This window comes from Oncorhynchus clarkii, chromosome 29, assembly GCF_045791955.1.
Source record: "Oncorhynchus clarkii lewisi isolate Uvic-CL-2024 chromosome 29, UVic_Ocla_1.0, whole genome shotgun sequence".
NCBI lineage: Eukaryota > Metazoa > Chordata > Actinopteri > Salmoniformes > Salmonidae > Oncorhynchus > Oncorhynchus clarkii.
The window spans coordinates 3,783,870-3,803,435 of NC_092175.1; the positions used below are offsets into that span (position 1 = coordinate 3,783,870).

At 44.4% G+C, this 19,566-nt stretch overlaps 1 protein-coding gene across 1 annotated transcript in view; it reads left to right on the plus strand.

Moving 5' to 3' along the window:
- Positions 1-19,566, plus strand: part of LOC139388678 (early estrogen-induced gene 1 protein-like) — a 61,802-nt gene that overhangs the window by 39,424 nt on the left and 2,812 nt on the right. The window contains exon 5 of the mRNA XM_071135502.1: positions 13,353-13,469. Coding sequence (XP_070991603.1) covers positions 13,353-13,469 — 117 coding nt within the window. The remainder of the gene's footprint in view (positions 1-13,352; positions 13,470-19,566) is intronic.

Here is a 19,566-nt window from a genome sequence, read left to right on the forward strand (position 1 = left end):
ACAAATTTGGTAGCATTTCTATGTTGAAGATGAAAACATAATTTGATGCATTTTCCCCCATATTCCATCCAGTTCGCTTTATTAAAAAAAAAAAATATTACACTTGATCTTTCTTGAATAAGTTCCTCCATTTCTTTCTGTTTTTCCTCTGTGCCTCTATGATACAGTTTTTACTGGTATCTATCTATACTGTACGTCCCTCTATTTCCTTTGTTAATATGAATTATTTTGACCTAAATTGTATTTGTTTTAACGATTGAATTGCATGACCTCTAAAGGCACATTTAAAAGTGGCCCATACAGTAAGGGAATCTGCTGTACCTATGTTATGTAGGAAAAAGTCAGTTATAAATGATTCTGTCCTCGTTAAAAACAAGTTGTCATCCAAAGGCTTTGGTAAAATTTCCAATATCCTCGCCCACGTGGAAATTCTGTAAGAATAATGTACAGTGGGGCAAAAAAGTATTTAGTCAGCCACCAATTGTGCAAGTTCTCCCACTTAAAAAGATGAGAGAGGCCTGTAATTTTCATCATAGGTACACTTCAACTATGACAGACAAAATTAGAAGAAAAAAAAATCCAGAAAATCACATTGTAGGATTTTATATTAATTTATTTGCAAATTAAGTATTTGGACAATAACAAAGGTTTATCTCAATACTTTGTTATATACCCTTTGTTGGCAATGACAGAGTTCAAACGTTTACTGTAAGTCTTCACAAGGTTTTCACACACTGTTGCTGGTATTTTGGCCCATTCCTCCATGCAGATCTCCTCTAGAGCAGTGATGTTTTGGGGCTGATTGCTGGGCAACACGGACTTTCAACTCCCTCCAAAGATTTTCTATGGGGTTGAGATCTGGAGACTGGCTAGGCCACTCCAGGACCTTGAAATGCTTCTTACGAAGCCACTCCTTCGTTGCCCGGGCGGTGTGTTTGGGATCATTGTCATGCTGAAAGACCCAGCCACGTTTCATCTTCAATGCCCTTGCTGATGGAAGGAGGTTTTCACTCAAAATCTCACGATACATGGCCCCATTCATTCTTTCCTTTACACGGATCAGTCGTCCTGGTCCCTTTGCAGAAAAACAGCCCCAAAGCATGATGTTTCCACCCCCATGCTTCACAGTAGGTATGGTGTTCTTTGGATGCAACTCAGCATTCTTTGTCCTCCAAACACGAGGAGTTGAGTTTTTACCAAAAAGTTATATTTTGGTTTCATCTGACCATATGACATTCTCCCAATCTTCTTCTGGATCATCCAAATGCTCTCTAGCAAACCTCAGACGGACCTGGACATGTACTGGCTTAAGCAGGGGGACACGTCTGGCACTGCAGGATTTGAGTCCCTGGCGGCGTAGTGTGTTACTGATGGTAGGCTTTGTTACTTTGGTCCCAGCTCTCTGCAGGTCATTCACTAGGTCCCCCCGTGTGGTTCTGGGATTTTTGCTCACCGTTCTTGTGATCATTTTTACCCCACGGAGTGAGATCTTGCGTGGAGCCCCAGATCGAGGGAGATTATCAGTGGTCTTGTATGTCTTCCATTTCCTAATAATTGCTCCCACAGTTGATTTCTTCAAACCAAGCTGCTTACCTATTGCAGATTCAGTCTTCCCAGCCTGGTGCAGGTCTACAATTGTGTTTCTGGTGTCCTTTGACAGCTCTTTGGTCTTGGCCATAGTGGAGTTTGGAGTGTGACTGTTTGAGGTTGTGGACAGGTGTCTTTTATACTGATAACAAGTTCAAACAGGTGCCATTAATACAGGTAACGAGTGGAGGACAGAGGAGCCTCTTAAAGAAGAAGTTACAGGTCTGTGAGAGCCAGAAATCTTGCTTGTTAGTAGGTGACCAAATACTTATTTTCCACCATAATTTGCAAATAAATTCATTAAAAATCCTACAATGTGATTTTCTGGATTTTTTTTCTCACTTTGTCTGTCATAGTTGAAGTGTACCTATGATGAAAATTGCAGGCCTCGCTCATCTTTTCAAGTGGGAGAACTTGCACAATTGGTGGCTGACTAAATACTTTTTTGCCCCACTGTATATGCCAATTATGTGATGGTCCGACCGCATCCTGTTCCCTATCAACACTTTTTAAACTTTTGGTGCCAGTGTGAATGACATAATAAAGTAATCAAGACAACTAGCTTTATTGAGCCTCAGCCATGTATATCAAACTAGGTCAGGATATTTAAGCCTCCATATATCCACTAGTTCCAATATATCCATGATATTTGTGATTTCCTTAAATTCACAAGGGTGATAGTTTGTTGTGTGATTTCCTTTACGGTCCATAGAGGTATTTAAAACCATATTAGTAATAGTATTGCTTGTAGGCATGATCAATTATTATATACAATTGGAGTCATTAAAACTTGTTTTTCAACCACCACACATTTCTTGTTAACAAACTATAGTTTTGGCAAGTCGGTTAGGACATCTACTTTGTGCATGACACAAGTAATTTTTCCAACAATTGCTTACAGACAGATTATTTCACTTATAATTCACTGTATCACAATTCCAGTGGGTCAGAAGTTTACATACACTAAGTTGACTGTGCCTTTAAACAGCTTGGAAAATTCCAGAAAATTATGTCATGGTTTAGAATCTTCTGATAGGCTTACTGACACCATTTGAGTCAATTGGAAGTGTACCTGTGAATGTATTTCAAGGCCTACCTTCAAACTCAGTGCCTCTTTGCTTGACATCATGGGAAAATCTAAATGAATCATCCCCCAAAAAGTTGTAGACCTCCACAAGTCTGGTTCATCCTTGGGAGCAATTTCCAAACGCCTGAAGGTACCACGTTCATCTGTACAAACGATAGTATGCAAGTATAAACACCATGGGACCCCGCAGCCGTCATACCGCTCAGGAAGGAGACGCGTTCTGTCTCCTAGAGATGAACGTACTTTGGTGCGAAAAGTGCAAATCAATCCCAGAACAACCGCAAAGGACCTTGTGAAGATGCTGGAGGAAACAGGTACAAAAGTATGTATATCCACAGTAACACGAGTCCTATATCGACATAACCTGAAAGGCCGCTCAGCAAGGAAGAAGTCACTGCTCCAAAACCGCCATAAAAAAGCCAGGCTACAGTTTGCAATTGCACATGGGGACAAAGATCGTACTTTTTGGAGAAATGTCCTCTGGTCTGATGAAACAAAAATAGAACTGTTTGGCCATAATGATGATCGTTATGTTTGGAGGAAAAAGGGGGAGGCTTGTAAGCTGAATAATACCATCCCAACCGTGAAGCATGGGGGTGGCAGCATCATGTTGTGGGGGTGCTTTGCTGCAGGAGGGACTGGTGCACTTCACAAAATAGATGGCATCATGAGGGAGTAAAATTATGTGGATATATTAAAGCAACATCTCAAGACATCAGTCAGGAAGTTAAAGCTTGGTCGCAAATGGGTCTTCCAACTGGACAATGACCCCAAGCATACTTCCAAAATTGTGGCAAAATGGCTTAAGGACAACAAAGTCAAGGTATTGGAGTGGCTATCACAAAGCCCTGACCTCAATCCTATAGCAAATTTGTGGGCAGAACTGAAAAAGCGTGTGCGAGCAAGGAGGTCTACAAACCTGACTCAGTTACACCAGCTCTGTCAGGAGGAATGGGCCAAAATTCACCCAACTTATTGTGGGAATCTTGTGGAATGCTACACAAAATGTTTGACCCAAGTTAAACAATTTAAAGGCAATTTGTGGAGTGAATGATTCCCACATAAGTGTATGTAAACTTCCAACTTCAACTGTATATATACACTGAGCAAAAATATAACTGCAACTTGTAAAGTGTTGGTCCCATGTTTCATAAAATTAAATAAAAAAATCCCAGAAATGTTCCATATTCACAAAAAGCTTATTTTTCTCAAATTGTGCGCGCAAATGTGTTTACGTCTCTGTTAGTGAGCATTTCTCCTTAGCCAAGATAATCCATTCACCTGACAGGTGTGGCATTTCAAGAAGCTGATTAAACAGCATGATCATTACACAGGTGTACCTTGTGCTGGGGACAATAAAAGGCCACTTTAAAGTGTGCAGTTTTGTCACACAACACAATGCCACAGATGTCTCAAGTTTTTAAGGAGTGTGCGATTGGGACCTCACAGGATGAACACAAGGAGCTGTCTGTATTGTGGGACTTTTGGTCATTTTGTGTCCTCTTGGCCGGTAAAAGACCAGGGTCACCGGTAGGAGCGAGTACTCTGGTGGGCCATATGGAGAACTTTCTGCTTCCCTTACTCGCACCCCTTTTCATGTCTATCTGCTGTGGGGAAACCAGTCCAAATCTCTCAGGGGTTCTCATTGACTCTAGGGCCGATGAGAGCTTTTTGGACGCCACACTGGCTTCTGAGCTGAACATCCCCACTCAACCCCTCTCCATTCCCATGGATGTTAGAGTGCTGGACGGGCGCGCTATAGGTCAGGTCACCCATAACACCACTCCCATCAACCTACGTGTGTCAGGGAACCACAACAAGACCATTCAATTCCTTCTCATCAAGTCCTGCCAGATTCCCGTGGTTTTGGGATTCTCCTGGCTCCAGTGACACAATCCCCTCATCAATTGGTCTACGGGTGCTATCATGGGCTGGAGTCCGTTCTGCTAACGCCATTGCCTGAAGTCGGTGCAACTTGCCCTGGAATGTCTTCCTGGGGGCTCTGAAGCTGCTCCAGACCTCTCTGCCATTCCCGCAGAGTACCCGGACTTCCGGGAGGTGTTCAGCAAGTCCCGGGCTACTTCCCTTCCGCTGCACCACTCCTATGACTGCGGGAATGACCTTCTCCCCAGCACCACGCCGCCCCGGGGACGTCTGTACTCTCTGTCGGACCAGAGTCCAAGGCTATGTAGACCTACATTGGGGACTCCCTAGCTGCAGGATTTATCTGTCCCTCTTCCTCTCCCGCTGGCGCAGGGTTCTTCTTCATGGAGAAAAAGGACAAGACCCTGCGCCCGTACATTGACAATCTGGGACTCAATGACATTCCTGTGAAGAATTGTTATCCGCTACCAATAATTTCCTCGGCTTTCGAGCCGCTCCAGGGGCCCACTGTTTTCTCCAAGCTGGATCTGCGAAACGCATACCACCTGGTCGGGATACAAGAGGGGGATCAGTGGAAGACCGCCTTCAACACGGTCAGCGGCCACTACGAATATCTGGTCATGCCCTTTAGCCTCACCAATACCCCTGCCATGTTACCGGCTCTGGTGAATGATGTTCTCCGCGACATGTTGAACCGGTTTGTCTTCGTCTACATTGATGACATCCTCATCTTCTCCCGCTCCCCCCAAGAACATGTGCTCCACATCCGACAGGTTCTCCAGCGCCTTCCGGAGAACCAGTTGTTTGTTAAGGTCGAAAAGTGCGAGTTCCATCGCTCCACCATTCCCTTTCTGGGCTACATCATTTCTGCCGGGAGTGTCCAGATGGATCCCAAGAAGGTGAGAGCGGTGGAGGATTTGCCTCAACCTATTTCCAGGGTGCAGCTGCAATGCTTCCTGGGGTTTGCCAACTTTTATCGCCACTTTATCCTGGTTTACAGAACCCTGGCCTTCCCCCTGTCTGCACTCACCTTTACCAAAGTTCTGGGACCTAAAACACCACTTCTCCACTGATCCTATCCTGGTTCATCCTGAACCTTCCTGTCAGTTCATGGTGGAGGCCGATGCTTCGGATGTCGGAGTGGGGGCTGTCATGTCCCAACGTTCTGCCCTGGACCTTACGCTACATCCCTGCGCCTTCTTCTGCCACTGCCTCAATGCCACGGAGAGGAACTACGATGTGGGGAATCGGGAGCTTCTTGCGGTGAAGATGGCGTTGGAGGAATGAAGGCACTGGCTAAAAGGGGTGGAACTTCCGTTCATTGTGTGGACCGACCAGAAAACCTGGAGTATTTCCGCACCGCCAAGCGCCTCAACTCCAGGCAAGCGAGATGGGCCCTGCTGTTTACACGGTTCAACTTTTCCTCTCCTACCGGCCGGGGTCCAAGAACGTCAAGCCGAATGCCCAAGAACGTCAAGCCGGATGCCCTGTCTCGCCTCTATAACCCCATGGTTACCACCCCAGAGCCCGAGATCATCCTTCCCACCTTGTGCATGGTGACGGCACTCATCTGGGGTATAGGGAATGGGATGGGGGGGGAGCCCAGATAACCGGATGTTTGTGCCTGACACTGTCCACGCCGCGGTCCTGGAGTGGGCCCATTCCTCCAGGCTTGCCTGTCACCCGGGCTCTCGCGGCACCCTGGCCTTCGTGCGACAAGGCTTTTGGTGGCCTACTATGGTTCCCGGATGTTGTTGCGTTTGTCGCCGCCTGCACAGTCTGTGCACAGAACAAGACTCCTCGGCAAGCTCTGGCTGGTCTTCTCCAACCACTGCCTGTGGTTGTCCCTGGTCCCATATATCCCACTGCCATCCTGACTGTGGTCGACCGGTTTTCCAAAGCCGCCCACTTCATTTCTCTTCATAAACTACCCTCGGCCAAGTAGACGGCCCAGCACGTTTTCCAGATCCACGGACTCCCGTTGGACATGGTCTCCAACCGGGGTCTTCAGTTCTTGTCCCGGTTATGGAAGGTGTTTAGCTCGCTCATTGGGTCACCGGCCAGCCTGTCCTCCGGATTCCAAACCCAGTCCAACGGCCAGTCAGAGCAAGCGAACCAGGACTCAGAGACGACTCTTCGCTGCCTAGTTTCCGCCAACCCTACCACCTGTATTTAGCAACTGGTATGGGTTGAGTTCGCCCGCAACACCCTTCCTTTCTCTGCCATTCTCTGCCATTTCTCTGCCGTTTTTTTTATGTATTATTTCTTACATTGTTGCCCCAGGAAATCTTACGTTTTATTACATACAGCCGGGAGGAACTATTGGATATAAGAGCAACGTCAACTTACCAACGTTACAACCAGGAATACGACTTTCCCGAGGCGGATCCTTTGTTTGATCCACCACCCAGGGCAATGGATCGGATCATAGCCGGCGACCCAAAATAACGGCGCCGCAGAAGGGGCAGACGGAGCAGTCTTCTGGTCAGGTTCCGTAGATGGGCACATCACGCACCGCTCCCGAGTATACTTCTCGGCAATGTCCAGTCTCTTTACAACAAGGTAGACGAAATCCGAGCAAGGGTTGCCTTCCAGAGAGACATCAGAGATTGTAGCGTTCTTTGTTTCACGGAAACATGGCTCACTCGGGATACGTTTATCGGAGTCGGTCCAGCCACCTGGTTTCTTCACACATTGTGCCGACAGAAACAAACATCTCTCTGGTAAGAAGAAGGGTGGGGGTGTATGCCTTATGATTAACGAGACGTGGTGTGATCATAACAACATACAGGAACTCAAGTCCTTTTGTTCACCTGATCTAGAATTCCTTACAATCAAATGCCGTCCGCATTATCTACCAAGAGAATTCTCTTCGATTATAGTCACAGTCGTGTATATTCCCCCCAAGCAGACACATCGACAGCCCTGAAATAACTTCATTGGACTCTATGTAAACTGGAAACCACATATCCTGAGGCTGCATTTATTGTAGCTGGGGATTTTAACAAGGCTAATCTGAAAACAAGGCTCCCTAAATTTTATCAGCATATCGAATGCACGACCCGGGCTGTTAAAAACCCTGGATCGTTGTTACTTTAATTTCCGCGACGCATACAAAGCCCTCGCCCGCCCTCCTTTCGGAAAATCTGACCACGACTCCATTTTGTTGCTCCCAGCCTATAGACAGAAACTGAATCAAGAAACACCCTTGCTCAGGTCTGTTCAAAGCTGGTCCAACCAATCAGATTCCACGCTTCAAGATTGCTTCGATCACGTGGACTGGGATATGTTCCGCATAGCGTGGTACAATAACATTGATGAATACACTTATTCGGTGAGCGAGTTTATTAGCAAGTCCATTGGTGATGTTGTTCCCACAGTGACTATTAAAACCTTCCCCTACCAGAAACCGTGGCAGCATTCGCACAAAACTGAAAGCGCGAACCACTGCTTTTAATCAGGGCAAGGCGACCGGAAACATGACTGAATACAAACAGTGTAGCTATTCCCTCCGCAAGTCAATCAAACAAGCTAAGCGTCAGTATAGAGACAAAGTAGAGTCGCGAATTCAACTGCTCAGACACGAGAGGGTATGTGACAGGGTCTACAGTCAATCACGGGCTGCAAAAAGAAAACCAGCCCCGTTGTGGACCACAATGTCTTGCTCCCAGACAAACTAAACAACTTCTTTGCTCGCTTTGAGGACAATACAGTGCCACCGACACGGACCGCTACCAAAACCTGCGGGCTCTCCTTCACTGCAGCCAACGTGAGTAAAACATTTAAACGTGTTAACCCTCGCAAAGCTGCCGGCACAGACGGCATCCCTAGCCGTGTCCTCAGAGCATGCACAGACCAGCTGGCTTGTGTGTTCACGGACATGTTCAATCATTCCTTAGCCCAGTATGCTGTTCCCACATGCTTCAAGAGGTCCACCATTGTTCCTGTTCCCAAGAAAGCTAAGGTAACTGAGCTAACTGACTATCGCCCTGTAGCACTCACTTCTGTCATCATGAAGTGCTTTGAGAGACTAATCATGGGCCATATCACCTCCACCCTACCTGACACCCTAGACCCACTCCAATTTGCTTACTGCTCCAATAGGTCCACAGACGACGCAATCACACTGCACACTGCCCTAACCCGTCTGAACAAAAGGAATACCTATGTAAGAATGCTGTTCATCGACTACAGCTCAGCATTTAACACCATAGTACCCTCCAAACTCTTCATTAAGCTCGAGACCCTGGGTCTCAACCCCGTCCTGTGCAACTGGACTTCCTGACAGGCTGCCCCCAGGTGGTGAGGGTAGGAAACAACATTTCCATCTCGCTGATCCTCAACACTGGGGCCCCACACGGGTGCGTTCTCAGCCCTCTCCTGTACTCCCTGTTCACCCATGACTGCGTGGCCATGCACGCCTCCAACTCAATCCTCAAGTTGGCAGACGACACTACAGTGGTAGGCTTGATTACCAACAGCGACGGCCTACAGGGAGGAGGTGAGGGCCCTCGGTGTGTGGTGTCAGGAAAATAACCTCACACTCAATGTCAAACAAACAAAAGAGATGATCGTGGACTTCAGGGAACAGCAGAGGGAGCACTAGATGTGCGAATGCATATACAGTTGTAGCTGTTGAGAAGGAATGCAAGATTGGGGAGATTTGATTAACCAATACCAAGTCCTAGCTGATGGAGCTCAGATACCCCCCTACCCTAAAACACACACGCTGGTCCCCCGTTGTGACCATTTTCCCAAGTATCTCTGTGCAGTCCGACATTTTGATTATTTTGTGCTACAATAATTTGCCCCCTCTCTAATTGTCCAAGTGTGACCCCCTCCCCATGGGTTACTGCAGCTAGTGTAGTCAGCACTGCCACTTGGGTGGGGGCACCTAACTGAAAATCCCACCGGCTAGGTACAAGATCATCAAGGTTCTCATTAGCAGCTTTGATAAATTCCTTGTATATTATTCTCACACATCCGGGGGCTTTGGCTTTGTTGGACCAACCCTGCCAGGCAGGCGCAGACTCTTGAGGTGCCAGTGCTGCTTTAGTGGGTCTCTGACCGTGTTACTCTTTCTGTCTTGGCCGCGTATCGGCTACTTGCAGTAGGACTATAAAACAAACATGGACTTCTCCTTAGTGTGTGGTTCGCTCAGGTGAGTGTCTAGGGTATAGGGTTGGGGACCGTTCCATCATGACAGGGCAATAAATAAATCAACTATATTTAGAATTTATTTTAAAATGAATAACCCATATCTGCACAAAATTGAAGGCTCCACTATGTTTGTGTGGATGCCCGTTTGGGCGTGTCTGTACAGTTGGCACACCATTTGTACAGTATATCTGGAGCAGTGTTTGTGTGTTACAGAGTGTTTTACAGTACATTTTACAGCCTCAATAATGGTAAAACCGCTGTGGTAAAAGTAAGGTAATTGTAAATTAGGTCCATAGCTCAAGCCAACTAACTGTAGTATGACATACATGTGACAAAACATTGTGGATGTCCCAGGATGGGACTTTTGGGGATGTTGGGAAAATAGGACAGTAACATGGACTACTTTTTCCCTGCCTTATTTTCCATCCATAGTGTTTATAGTTTATAGGGTTTCCACTAGTTGACAGTAAACTGTGTGAAGTACCTTTTTAGCTCTTCAGTGACCCTGACCTAAGTTTGTAGGTGTGACCTACCAAGTAACCCAGCCAGTGATTAACACAGGTAACTGAAGGTGATGTCTGGATTGGATACAGCGCATGTCAAATTGAAGTTGGAAAATATAGCATTTATACCCTAACCTAATTCTCCTTACCTCTTACTTTTATTCTCCTAACCTGCTGCGTAAGTTCCCCTAACCTGCTACGAAAAGTCCATTTTAAATAAGCTGTATTCTATCCAGTCAAAACCGTAACTAAGTACTGTGGATAGTGACACCATTACCAACAGGCACTTCGGATTTCGAGAAATTACTGACACATGGTAGCCTATTCATAGTTTATACTTGTGCTTCAGAAAAAGTACTGCATTAAGATATTATAACATCTTTAGTCTATTGCCACACACTGTTTAGTAGGAAAATTGATTGTCTTTTTTGACATTGAAGACAGTGCATGGGAACTGGGAAGCACTCATAGTGGGAAGAGACAGGGCAGAGGCCAATCATGATTCTAGTGCTGATTATTGAAAAGGCATGTGACTGGTGGCCTTAAGGCACCAGTTTCTTTATCTAAGAGGAAAGTGTTTGGACATGGACCTCCCCTTGTCCATTAAAGAAGGAAATGTGTGCATGCTTGTGTGTGTGTGTGCGTGTGATGTGTGTGTTGGCCTGCGTCTCTGCCTGCCTGTGTCTGTGTGGATGTTATCATTGAGATTGTGCTTCCCTGTTCCCCTTGTTTCCTCCATATTTGCTGATCCCGTTCATCAGGAAAAAGGCACTGTACCAGAATGTCCTCTGAATTAGCAGAGGGAGAGAGAGAGAAGAAAGGTTTTATGTTGTGTGTATTGTTGTGAATTGTTAGATATTACTGCACTGTTGGAGCTAGAAACACAAGCATTTTGCTACACCCTTAATAACATCTGCTAAACATGTGTATGTGACAAGTAAAATTAGATTTAGAGATAAAGAGAGAGATAATGATACCCTCGGTCAGCTTGCTCTGCAATTCACTAGCCGCAGGGCATGTGGCAGGGGAGTGTAGGAGGTCTTTGGCATCTCTTGGTCTGTATGTGTTTGACACAGAGGGCAAGAGGAAGGATGACTGTGGAAAAGGACTATTAGTTCTGATGTGTTTGCCCAGTCCTGCTTCCTCTCAGTAGTACAGGACAATGTCTGCCCAACTAACAGTAGTCTAGCTTGTCACTCAGACTCATGGCACTCCAGCCCAGAGATGTGTGTCAGAGATGGAGTGGCTGTGTCTGTGCGAAGATACTAAGCTAACAGTTTGTGAATGAAAATGCTCCAATACATACAACTATTGTGGATCCAATGAGAAAAGGTTTGTGATCCACACATTGGTTGTGAAACCTTGTCTTCTGACCACGTCAAAGCAGTAGGATAATATGTCGATTCTAATGTGACTCACAGTTTAGATGACTGCCCTCAAAGGCAAAAGTCTGGGGGTGTAAAAAACATATGTGAAAAAAATGAATACAGTACTTTTACTGGTGGTGACCATGAGTCAGTCGAACTTCAACCAAATAATTTGGCATCTCGACTGTATTGCTATGACAAGATTATGAGTGTGTTGAGTGCATTTAGTCCCAATCTAGTTTTAAAGCTGCTTTCTGCTAGAAAGCTAATTATCTACCCATAGTCTTTTGCCTGTCACCATACGTGTCCTTAAACTGTGGTGAGTTACACTTACCGACTAATGACCATTAATTAGGTGACATTGAATAAAGTGAAAAAAAGTGAAGCTGATGGCTTTATTTGCTGTATTTGCTAGTCATAAATACAACTTTACCCTGCCGTAAGCATGACAGATACCATTAATAACAATTTCTGTCAGGAACAACTAACACCTAACAACTTTTATTCAAATTTTTTTATACCCAAATAAGTTTCTTTAATAGACATGATTAGCGTTATATTGTATACAATAAAACTAAGGCCTAGAAGAGAACCTACAATGAAGTTTCTGTCATGGTTTCGGTGTCTGATGTGGTGTCATAAGCAACCATGACGCCAAATTGCCTAATCTTGTCACTAGGGAGGTAGTCACATGACTTCAAAGGCTCTACGTTGTCAGGGAAACGTCAGTGAAAAGGTCAGTGTCATGTTTACCCAAGATTGTGCTTGTTTGTGTAGTGGTTGTGAATGTTGTCACAATGTTTGGGGCTGCATTTAGTTACTTAGTTGTTTTGTATATTAGCTATCTCCGCACTGAACATCATCTTTGGAGTGGAACATTCATTTAAGTCAATATACCATTATAATAAAGACCTCCGGATCCGTTTTGAGATTGATTAAGATTTGAGTGAGTCGATTCCTGAATGCTAAACGAATCAATATGGAGCATAGCGAAGACAACAACTAGCAGGAAAATCTTAAGCCTCTATAAGTAAAGTATGCTGTTGAAATCCTGCTGTAATTCCCTCTTAGTTGAACCAACGCTACAACAGCACCATACCCTGTCAGCAATGGTTTTGCTGGCTGGTCACATATTATGTTATGGCATATTTGTGTTCTTCCGGATTGGCTGGAGGCTGAGGGAGAAAAGAGAGGGTGAGATTCAATGGATAGAAGAAGGAGAGAGAGAATAGGGAGATAAGGGGACAGAGAGAAAAAAGGGAAGAAGAGAGGAGACTGAGAGAAGTAGGTGAGGGAGCGCTAGTTGTCCCTAATCGAGTGAGAGGCTTCACGGTTGGGTGACCTCGCCAGCCTCACATGGATAGTTATGTAACGGCTCTTTGGGGGGGTGGTGTGTGTTAGCCCCTCGCTCACCTCCCACCCAGTAGAGTAAAAATACTGGAATGGCATGCCGAAAGCGAGAATACACGTCATGCTTATACAAAATGCATGATGTGTGTATGCGCCAGTCTCATTGGGGAGCTGGTTTGAAACCACCCATCTCACACTGAAAGGAAGCCGAAGTACAGCAATAGCAAGGGAAAGCCTTATTACAATGGGGGCAGGTGTATTTAATGGATAGTTGGTAAACACATGAGTAGCGGTATACCAGAGAATTGACATTCTATTCTGATAACAGTATACAGATTTTCTATACACAATTTGTTATCATCATCATCATCTCTCTTTCTTCCCTCTCTCTTCTCCCTTTCTCTCTCCCTGCAGCTGGGCTTTGCTGACCTCAACATGGCAGAGTTTGCTGGCTCAGGCTCCACCGTGCACTGCTGTATTCTCGAGGGCTACGATACCAAGAACACCCGACAGGATAACTCCATTCTCAAGGTAACCACACACACACACACGTTCAGATGAGCTCGTCGAAGCCCCATGTGCAAAGACATGTCCTCTGCACTCTGCACAGAGAGATCAAGGCCATGCTGAGATTTGTTCAGGAATTGTTCAGGTTGAATGAACGGTTAGCTTTCCCACTAGGCATTTAGAGTGGACAGTTATTTGCACAGTAAATGGATGAATAGACTGATCTTGCCAGGGGCCACTCTTTTGGCTTATTTTTTATTTTATTTTTTTGGCTTTTTTTTTTTGTTGAATATTTTATTTTTGCATTTTCCAATTAAGAACATTCAAAACAAACGTGAAAAGATATTAGACAACGATAGGACAAAGTGACAGTAACAGACGAGCGTAACAAAAAAATAAAAAATACTAATAATTATATAAACAAACATACAATAAGAAAGAAAAAAATATCGAGACATTGGATCACCTGCCGTAGGCTACATATTATACATTACGTGTGAAACATTATGTGAGGATTATATAGAGATTCAATCAATGAGATGTGGGGGGAGATTCTCCATATAGTTAAATAAAAGGTTGCCAAATTCTGTAAAATGTCTTTATCTTATTCCTCAAGCAGTAAGTGATTTTCTCCAAAGGGATACAACTATTAACTTCCGATAGCCACATTGCAACTGGCAGGGAGGAATCCAATTTCCATTTCAAGGCAATACATTTCTTGGCAATCGCTAGCAATATTTCTGTTAGCTTTATAGTATGGCTTTGCCTAAGATTGGTGTTAGTAAAGTTACCCAGTAGACAGACCTCCGGGTCTAAAGGGAATGCAACCCCGTGAATTGAGGATATGGTATCGCATACCCCCTGCCAGAAACCGTTTAGTTTGGAACACTGCCAAGTGGAATGGAGGAATGTTCCTTCATCTGAGCCACATCTAAAACATAGGGAGGAGATATCTGGGTTGAACTTGTGCAGTCTAGATGGGGTGATATAGAGCTGATGGAGGAAATTAAACTGGATCAGTCTGTATCTGGAGTTCAATGTGGATGTAACACCATCCCTGCATAGGTCACTCCATAGATCCTCATCAAGATCAATACCCAGATCTTTTTCCCATCTAAGTCGGGGTTTATCTAGCCCAGGCAGTGTTAGTCCTGACATAAGAGCATCGTATACACGGGAAATGGTCTTGAACAGTGGTTGGTCTGTGTGGCAGAGTTGTTCAATAGGTGACATCTTAGGTAGGTTTCATTGTCCCTTGAGAGTCACCCTAATAAAGTTTCGTAGTTGTAGGTAGCTAAAGAAGTCCCTGTTAGGCAAGTGGTATTTCTGTTTCAGCTGATCAAAAGACATAAGAACTCCCTCCTCGTAACAATGTTCCAGAAGAGTGATCCCCTTATCAGACCATGGTCTAAAGTTACTATTCTGGAAAAACATAGGAATCAATCTATTGTTCCATAAAGGGGTTTTAGGGGAAAGGAATCCCCCTCGTCCGAACAGCTCATGCAGTTTGCACCATGCCAGGACAGAATGTATGATTAAAGGGTTGTCTGTGATGGTTTTTATAGATTTTCTGTCCCATTTGTAAAACAATTCTGCCCCAGTGTCATCATTTACCTCAAGCTTTTCAATGTTCAACCATGAGGGAGAGGGACCATTGTCAAACCTCTGAGCCAGAAACCTAGACTGTGCAGCCCAGTAGTACATTCTAAAATTGGGGAGGTTTAAGCCCCCTTGACTGTAATCAAGGGTCAGTTTATCCAGGCCAACCCTACAGGTTTTGCCATGCCAGATAAACCGTCTGGTCAGCTTGTCGAGAGAGGGAAAAAATGCTGCGGGAACAGGGATAAGGGGGAGATTGAAACAGATATAGAAATCTGGGCAGGACATTCATTTTAATTACATTGATTCTACCCAGTAGAGTGAGAGGTAAGTTCATCCATTTACAAAGGTCAACCTCCACCTTTTGCAACAAACTGGCCAGATTGAGTTTATAGAGGTTGTTCAGATTACCATCCACCATTATGCCCAAATATGTGAAGCCCATAGGTGACCATCTAAAAGGAAACTTGTGCTTGATGGTATGATGGTCAAAGACAGAAAACGGTAAGATTTCGCTTTTATTAAAATTGACCAGAGAAAGAACTATAACACTGTAGTAGGATCTGCAAGTGAGAGAGGGAGTGTTCTGGGTTTGTTAGAAATAAAATAAGGTTGTCCGCAAAAAGTGATAATTTATGGGTATGGGGGCCCACCTCAAAGCCATGTATGTCAGGGCACGTTCTAATAGCCTCATCCAACGGTTCGATGGCAAGGGCAAAGAGGTGGGGGCTAATTGGGCAACCTTGTCTGTTCCCCCTATAAAGAGGGAAAGAGGAGGAAGTAATCCCATTGGTAGCAATCCTAGCTTTAGGAGATTTGTAGAGTGAATTTATCAAATTTACAAACACGGAACCTAAACCAAACTTTTCCAAGACGCGAAAGAGGCCATTCAACCCTATCAAAGGCCTTTTCAGCATCGAGGGAGACTGCGACACTAGGTATTTTGTTTTTGTTAGCAAGGTGAATTATATCAAAGAACCTTCTGAGATTATTGGAGGACAATCTATTAATTATGAAGCCAGTCTGATCTGGGTTGACCAACAGGGGAAGACATGACTCCAGTCTCTTAGATAGCATCTTGGTGACCAGTTTACAATCTGTGTTAAGGAGAGAGATTGGTCTATAGGAGACACAATTAAGCGGGTTTTTCCCTTTCTTGTGGATTACAGTAATCACTGCTTGAGAGAAGGACTCTGGAAAGCAGTTGTCTTCTCTGGCTTTTTTAAGTACCTCCATAAGGTAGGGGACCAACAGCTCCCTAAATTCTTTATAGAACTCTGGAGGGAAGCCATCCTCCCCAGGAGATTTATTAGAAGGTAAGGATTTAATGGCCTCCAACAATTCAGGAACTGAGAAGTGTTCACTCAGGCGCTCGCTGTCTTCCCCTGACAGGCATGGGAGGTTGAGAGAGGAGAGAAAGGAGTCGATCTCTGATAGATCATCGCTTGATTGGGAAGTGTAGAGGTCTTCATAGTATTTCTTAAAAGTATTATTAATTTCAGTAGGGTCGAAAGATATCTCCTTAGTAAGAGTTTCTATGGCATTAATTGTCCTCTTACTTTCCTCTGCTTTCAGTTGCCATGCCAATACTTTGTGAGCTTTCTCTCCAAGCTCGTAATAACGCTGTTTTGATTTAGTGATGGCCCTCTCAGCTTGATATGTGTTCAGAATATTATATTTTATATTATATTTAATATTATATTTAAGTTTTTTATTTACCAAAAGCCTGTATAGATCTTTAGCCGGGCCTCTTTGGTAGGTTCTCTCTAGCTCGGAGATTTCAGATTCAAGGGCACTCAGTTCCGCACCGTGTTTTCTCTTCAGCCCTTTAGTATAGGAAATTATCTGTCCCCTCAGATAGGCCTTCAATGTGTCCCAAAGAATGAAGCTGTCAGGAGCAGAGCAGTTTGTCGAAGTAAAAATATTGATCTGCTCTTTGATGAATGCACAAAATTCAGGTTGCTTTAGGAGTGTAGAATTTAGTCTCCATCTATATGCTCCATTTACCTTGGTAGGAATGGAGATTGATAATACCAGAGGAGAATGGTCACTAAGCAATCTGGGGAGATACTCGACATCTAACACTCTATGAAACAGTTGTGTCGAAAGTAAAAAGTTATCTATGCGTGTGTGTGTCTTGTGTGGGTGTGAATAAAAAGAGTAGTCCCTATCCTGTGGGTGCATCTGTCTCCAGATGTCTAGTAAATTGAGATCTTTCATGAATGACATGGTGAGCTTGCCGGCTTTGGTAAGAAGGGAGGGTTTATCAGAAGACCTATCAAGAACTGTATCTAAGCGAAAATTAAAATCTCCTCCAACCAGTAGCCATCCTGGTGGTGCTTGAGCAACCTGAAGGAAGACATTCTGAATAAACATGGTCATCGAAGTTAGGAGCATAAATTTTCAATAGGGTCCAAGACTCTGAAAACATATGCCCCTGCACCAAAACAAACCTGCCAGAGGGATCAGAGATGGTGTTGTTGACGCAGAAGGGGATGTGTCTACTTATCAAAATTGCAGTTCCTCTTGCTTTGGAGTTAAAAGAGGATGCAAAAACTTGTCCCAGCCATTCCCTCTTCAATTTCTTGTGTTCACTGGCTGTAAGATGTGTTTCTTGTAAAAACACAATGTCAGCCTTTAATTTCTTAAGGTATAGACTCTTTTCCTTTTAATCGGGCTGTTAAGACCTTTTACGTTGAATGTGACATATTTTAGTGGATTAAGCATAGGTTGGGTTTCCAATATGTAACTGAATAGAAATCTATCATATGCAGATAATTAGGAAATGTTTCAACTTTGGTTTGAGCACAAAAGTGACCTGTCTCTCTCTTTAGGAAGGAAACAATAAACATAGAAAAAAGGAAGAAAAAAATAATAAAAATCCCACCCACCCCGATTGTCAGACTAAAACAACAATCCCAACAATCAAACATGAATACACTTGTAGAGATACGTTGCTGCTCCCTTTCCATCTTGCTCTTACTAGCTAAACCTTGGCGTAAACTAAAACCTGCGAGCTCTCTAAGTTGAAAACAAACGTTGTGAATAGATATTTATGGCTGAATATTTACTTCCCACGGTAAGGGATGCTTGAGTCTCTTTTCGAAAGATTAGCATAAATGAGGGGGAAAGCAGTGGGCCTAAGCCCACTTATTTGCTTCGCCCAGTGGATATGGACTAAACCAAAAATATACTCTCATGTAAATGTAATAGAACTCACCCCGGAAAGATACGGTTAGTTGAAAATGTACAAATCAATTATAGTGACCGGGAGATACGAGCAGTTCAATCCGGATAAGAGAAAACAAACAAACCGTATTTTATCCCCCAGAGAGACCGTCCTGGCTCAGACGTTGCTCTGTTCTTTGTGAAAAGTGTGCACTTCTCCCGGTGTGTTGAAGAGATGGCTTCGGCCTTTGTACTGAACTTTCATCCGCGCAGGGTGGATGAAGTAGCCGGTGATGTTCTTCTCCTTCAGTGCTTTGGCGGCAGGTCTGAACTGCTTGCGACGTCTGGCGAGATCCGCGCTCATATCTGGGAAAAGGCTGACCCTCTTTCCATCGATGGTGATGTCCCCTTTGGCTCTTGCGAGTTGCAGTATCTTCTCTCTGTCTTGGAAACGGAGGAACCTGATCAGGACGGCTCGTGGGGGCTCATCTGGTTTCGGCGCTGATGTTCTGTGGGCGCGTTGGATTTCCAGCGGCTTGGTGAAGTGGATTATGCCTAGGACCTCCGGGATCCATTGAGTGAAGAAACGGACCGGGTCACGACCCTCGCTGTCCTCTTTCAATCCTACCACACGGATATTACTACGTCTACTCTGGTTCTCCATCTGATCTACCTTGTTTTTGAGGTAGGCATTGTCCTTTTGCAGTTGTATAAAGACCTGGTCATGTCTAGCGATGGTATCTTCAACTGTGCTAATGCGCAACTCTGCCTCAGTCGTTCTCAAAAGGAGATCATTCATGGAGGATTTCAGGTCGTCAATGGAAGAATGGAGTTCAGCCGATTTCTTATCAATTTTCAGAGAAAGACCTCTGTTACCATCCTGAATTTCCCGGAGGACAGTAGCCAGCATGTCGGCAGGCTCGCAAGAGGCTGCTGAGAGCAACAGTCTGGAACTGTCGTCTGAGTTATGAGGGCTAATGCTAATCTTGCTAGCTGTAGCGTTATCGTTATCTTGGGAATCAACAACGTTTTGGTCGTCCTTCTTGCCTCTCGGTCGGAGGTCCATGGCTCTTTGGGAAGGTAGGTACTTGACAATTTATCAGCCGATGTTAGAATATTGTTTCAACGTTGTTATTTAGGTCAAATAAGAATAACTTTGAAGAGCTCGGTTTGTCAACGTCTGCTCAGCTCCGCGGCATCACGTGCTCCCTTTTGGCTTATTTTTAACCTGACAGTTTTTAGCTACCATACATGCTGTAGTTTTGAATGCAATGAGGGGGGAAAAAACACTAGTTAAAGTGTTCTGTTGTAACATTTTACAATAATATCAATAAAGATGATGTATGATAATAAT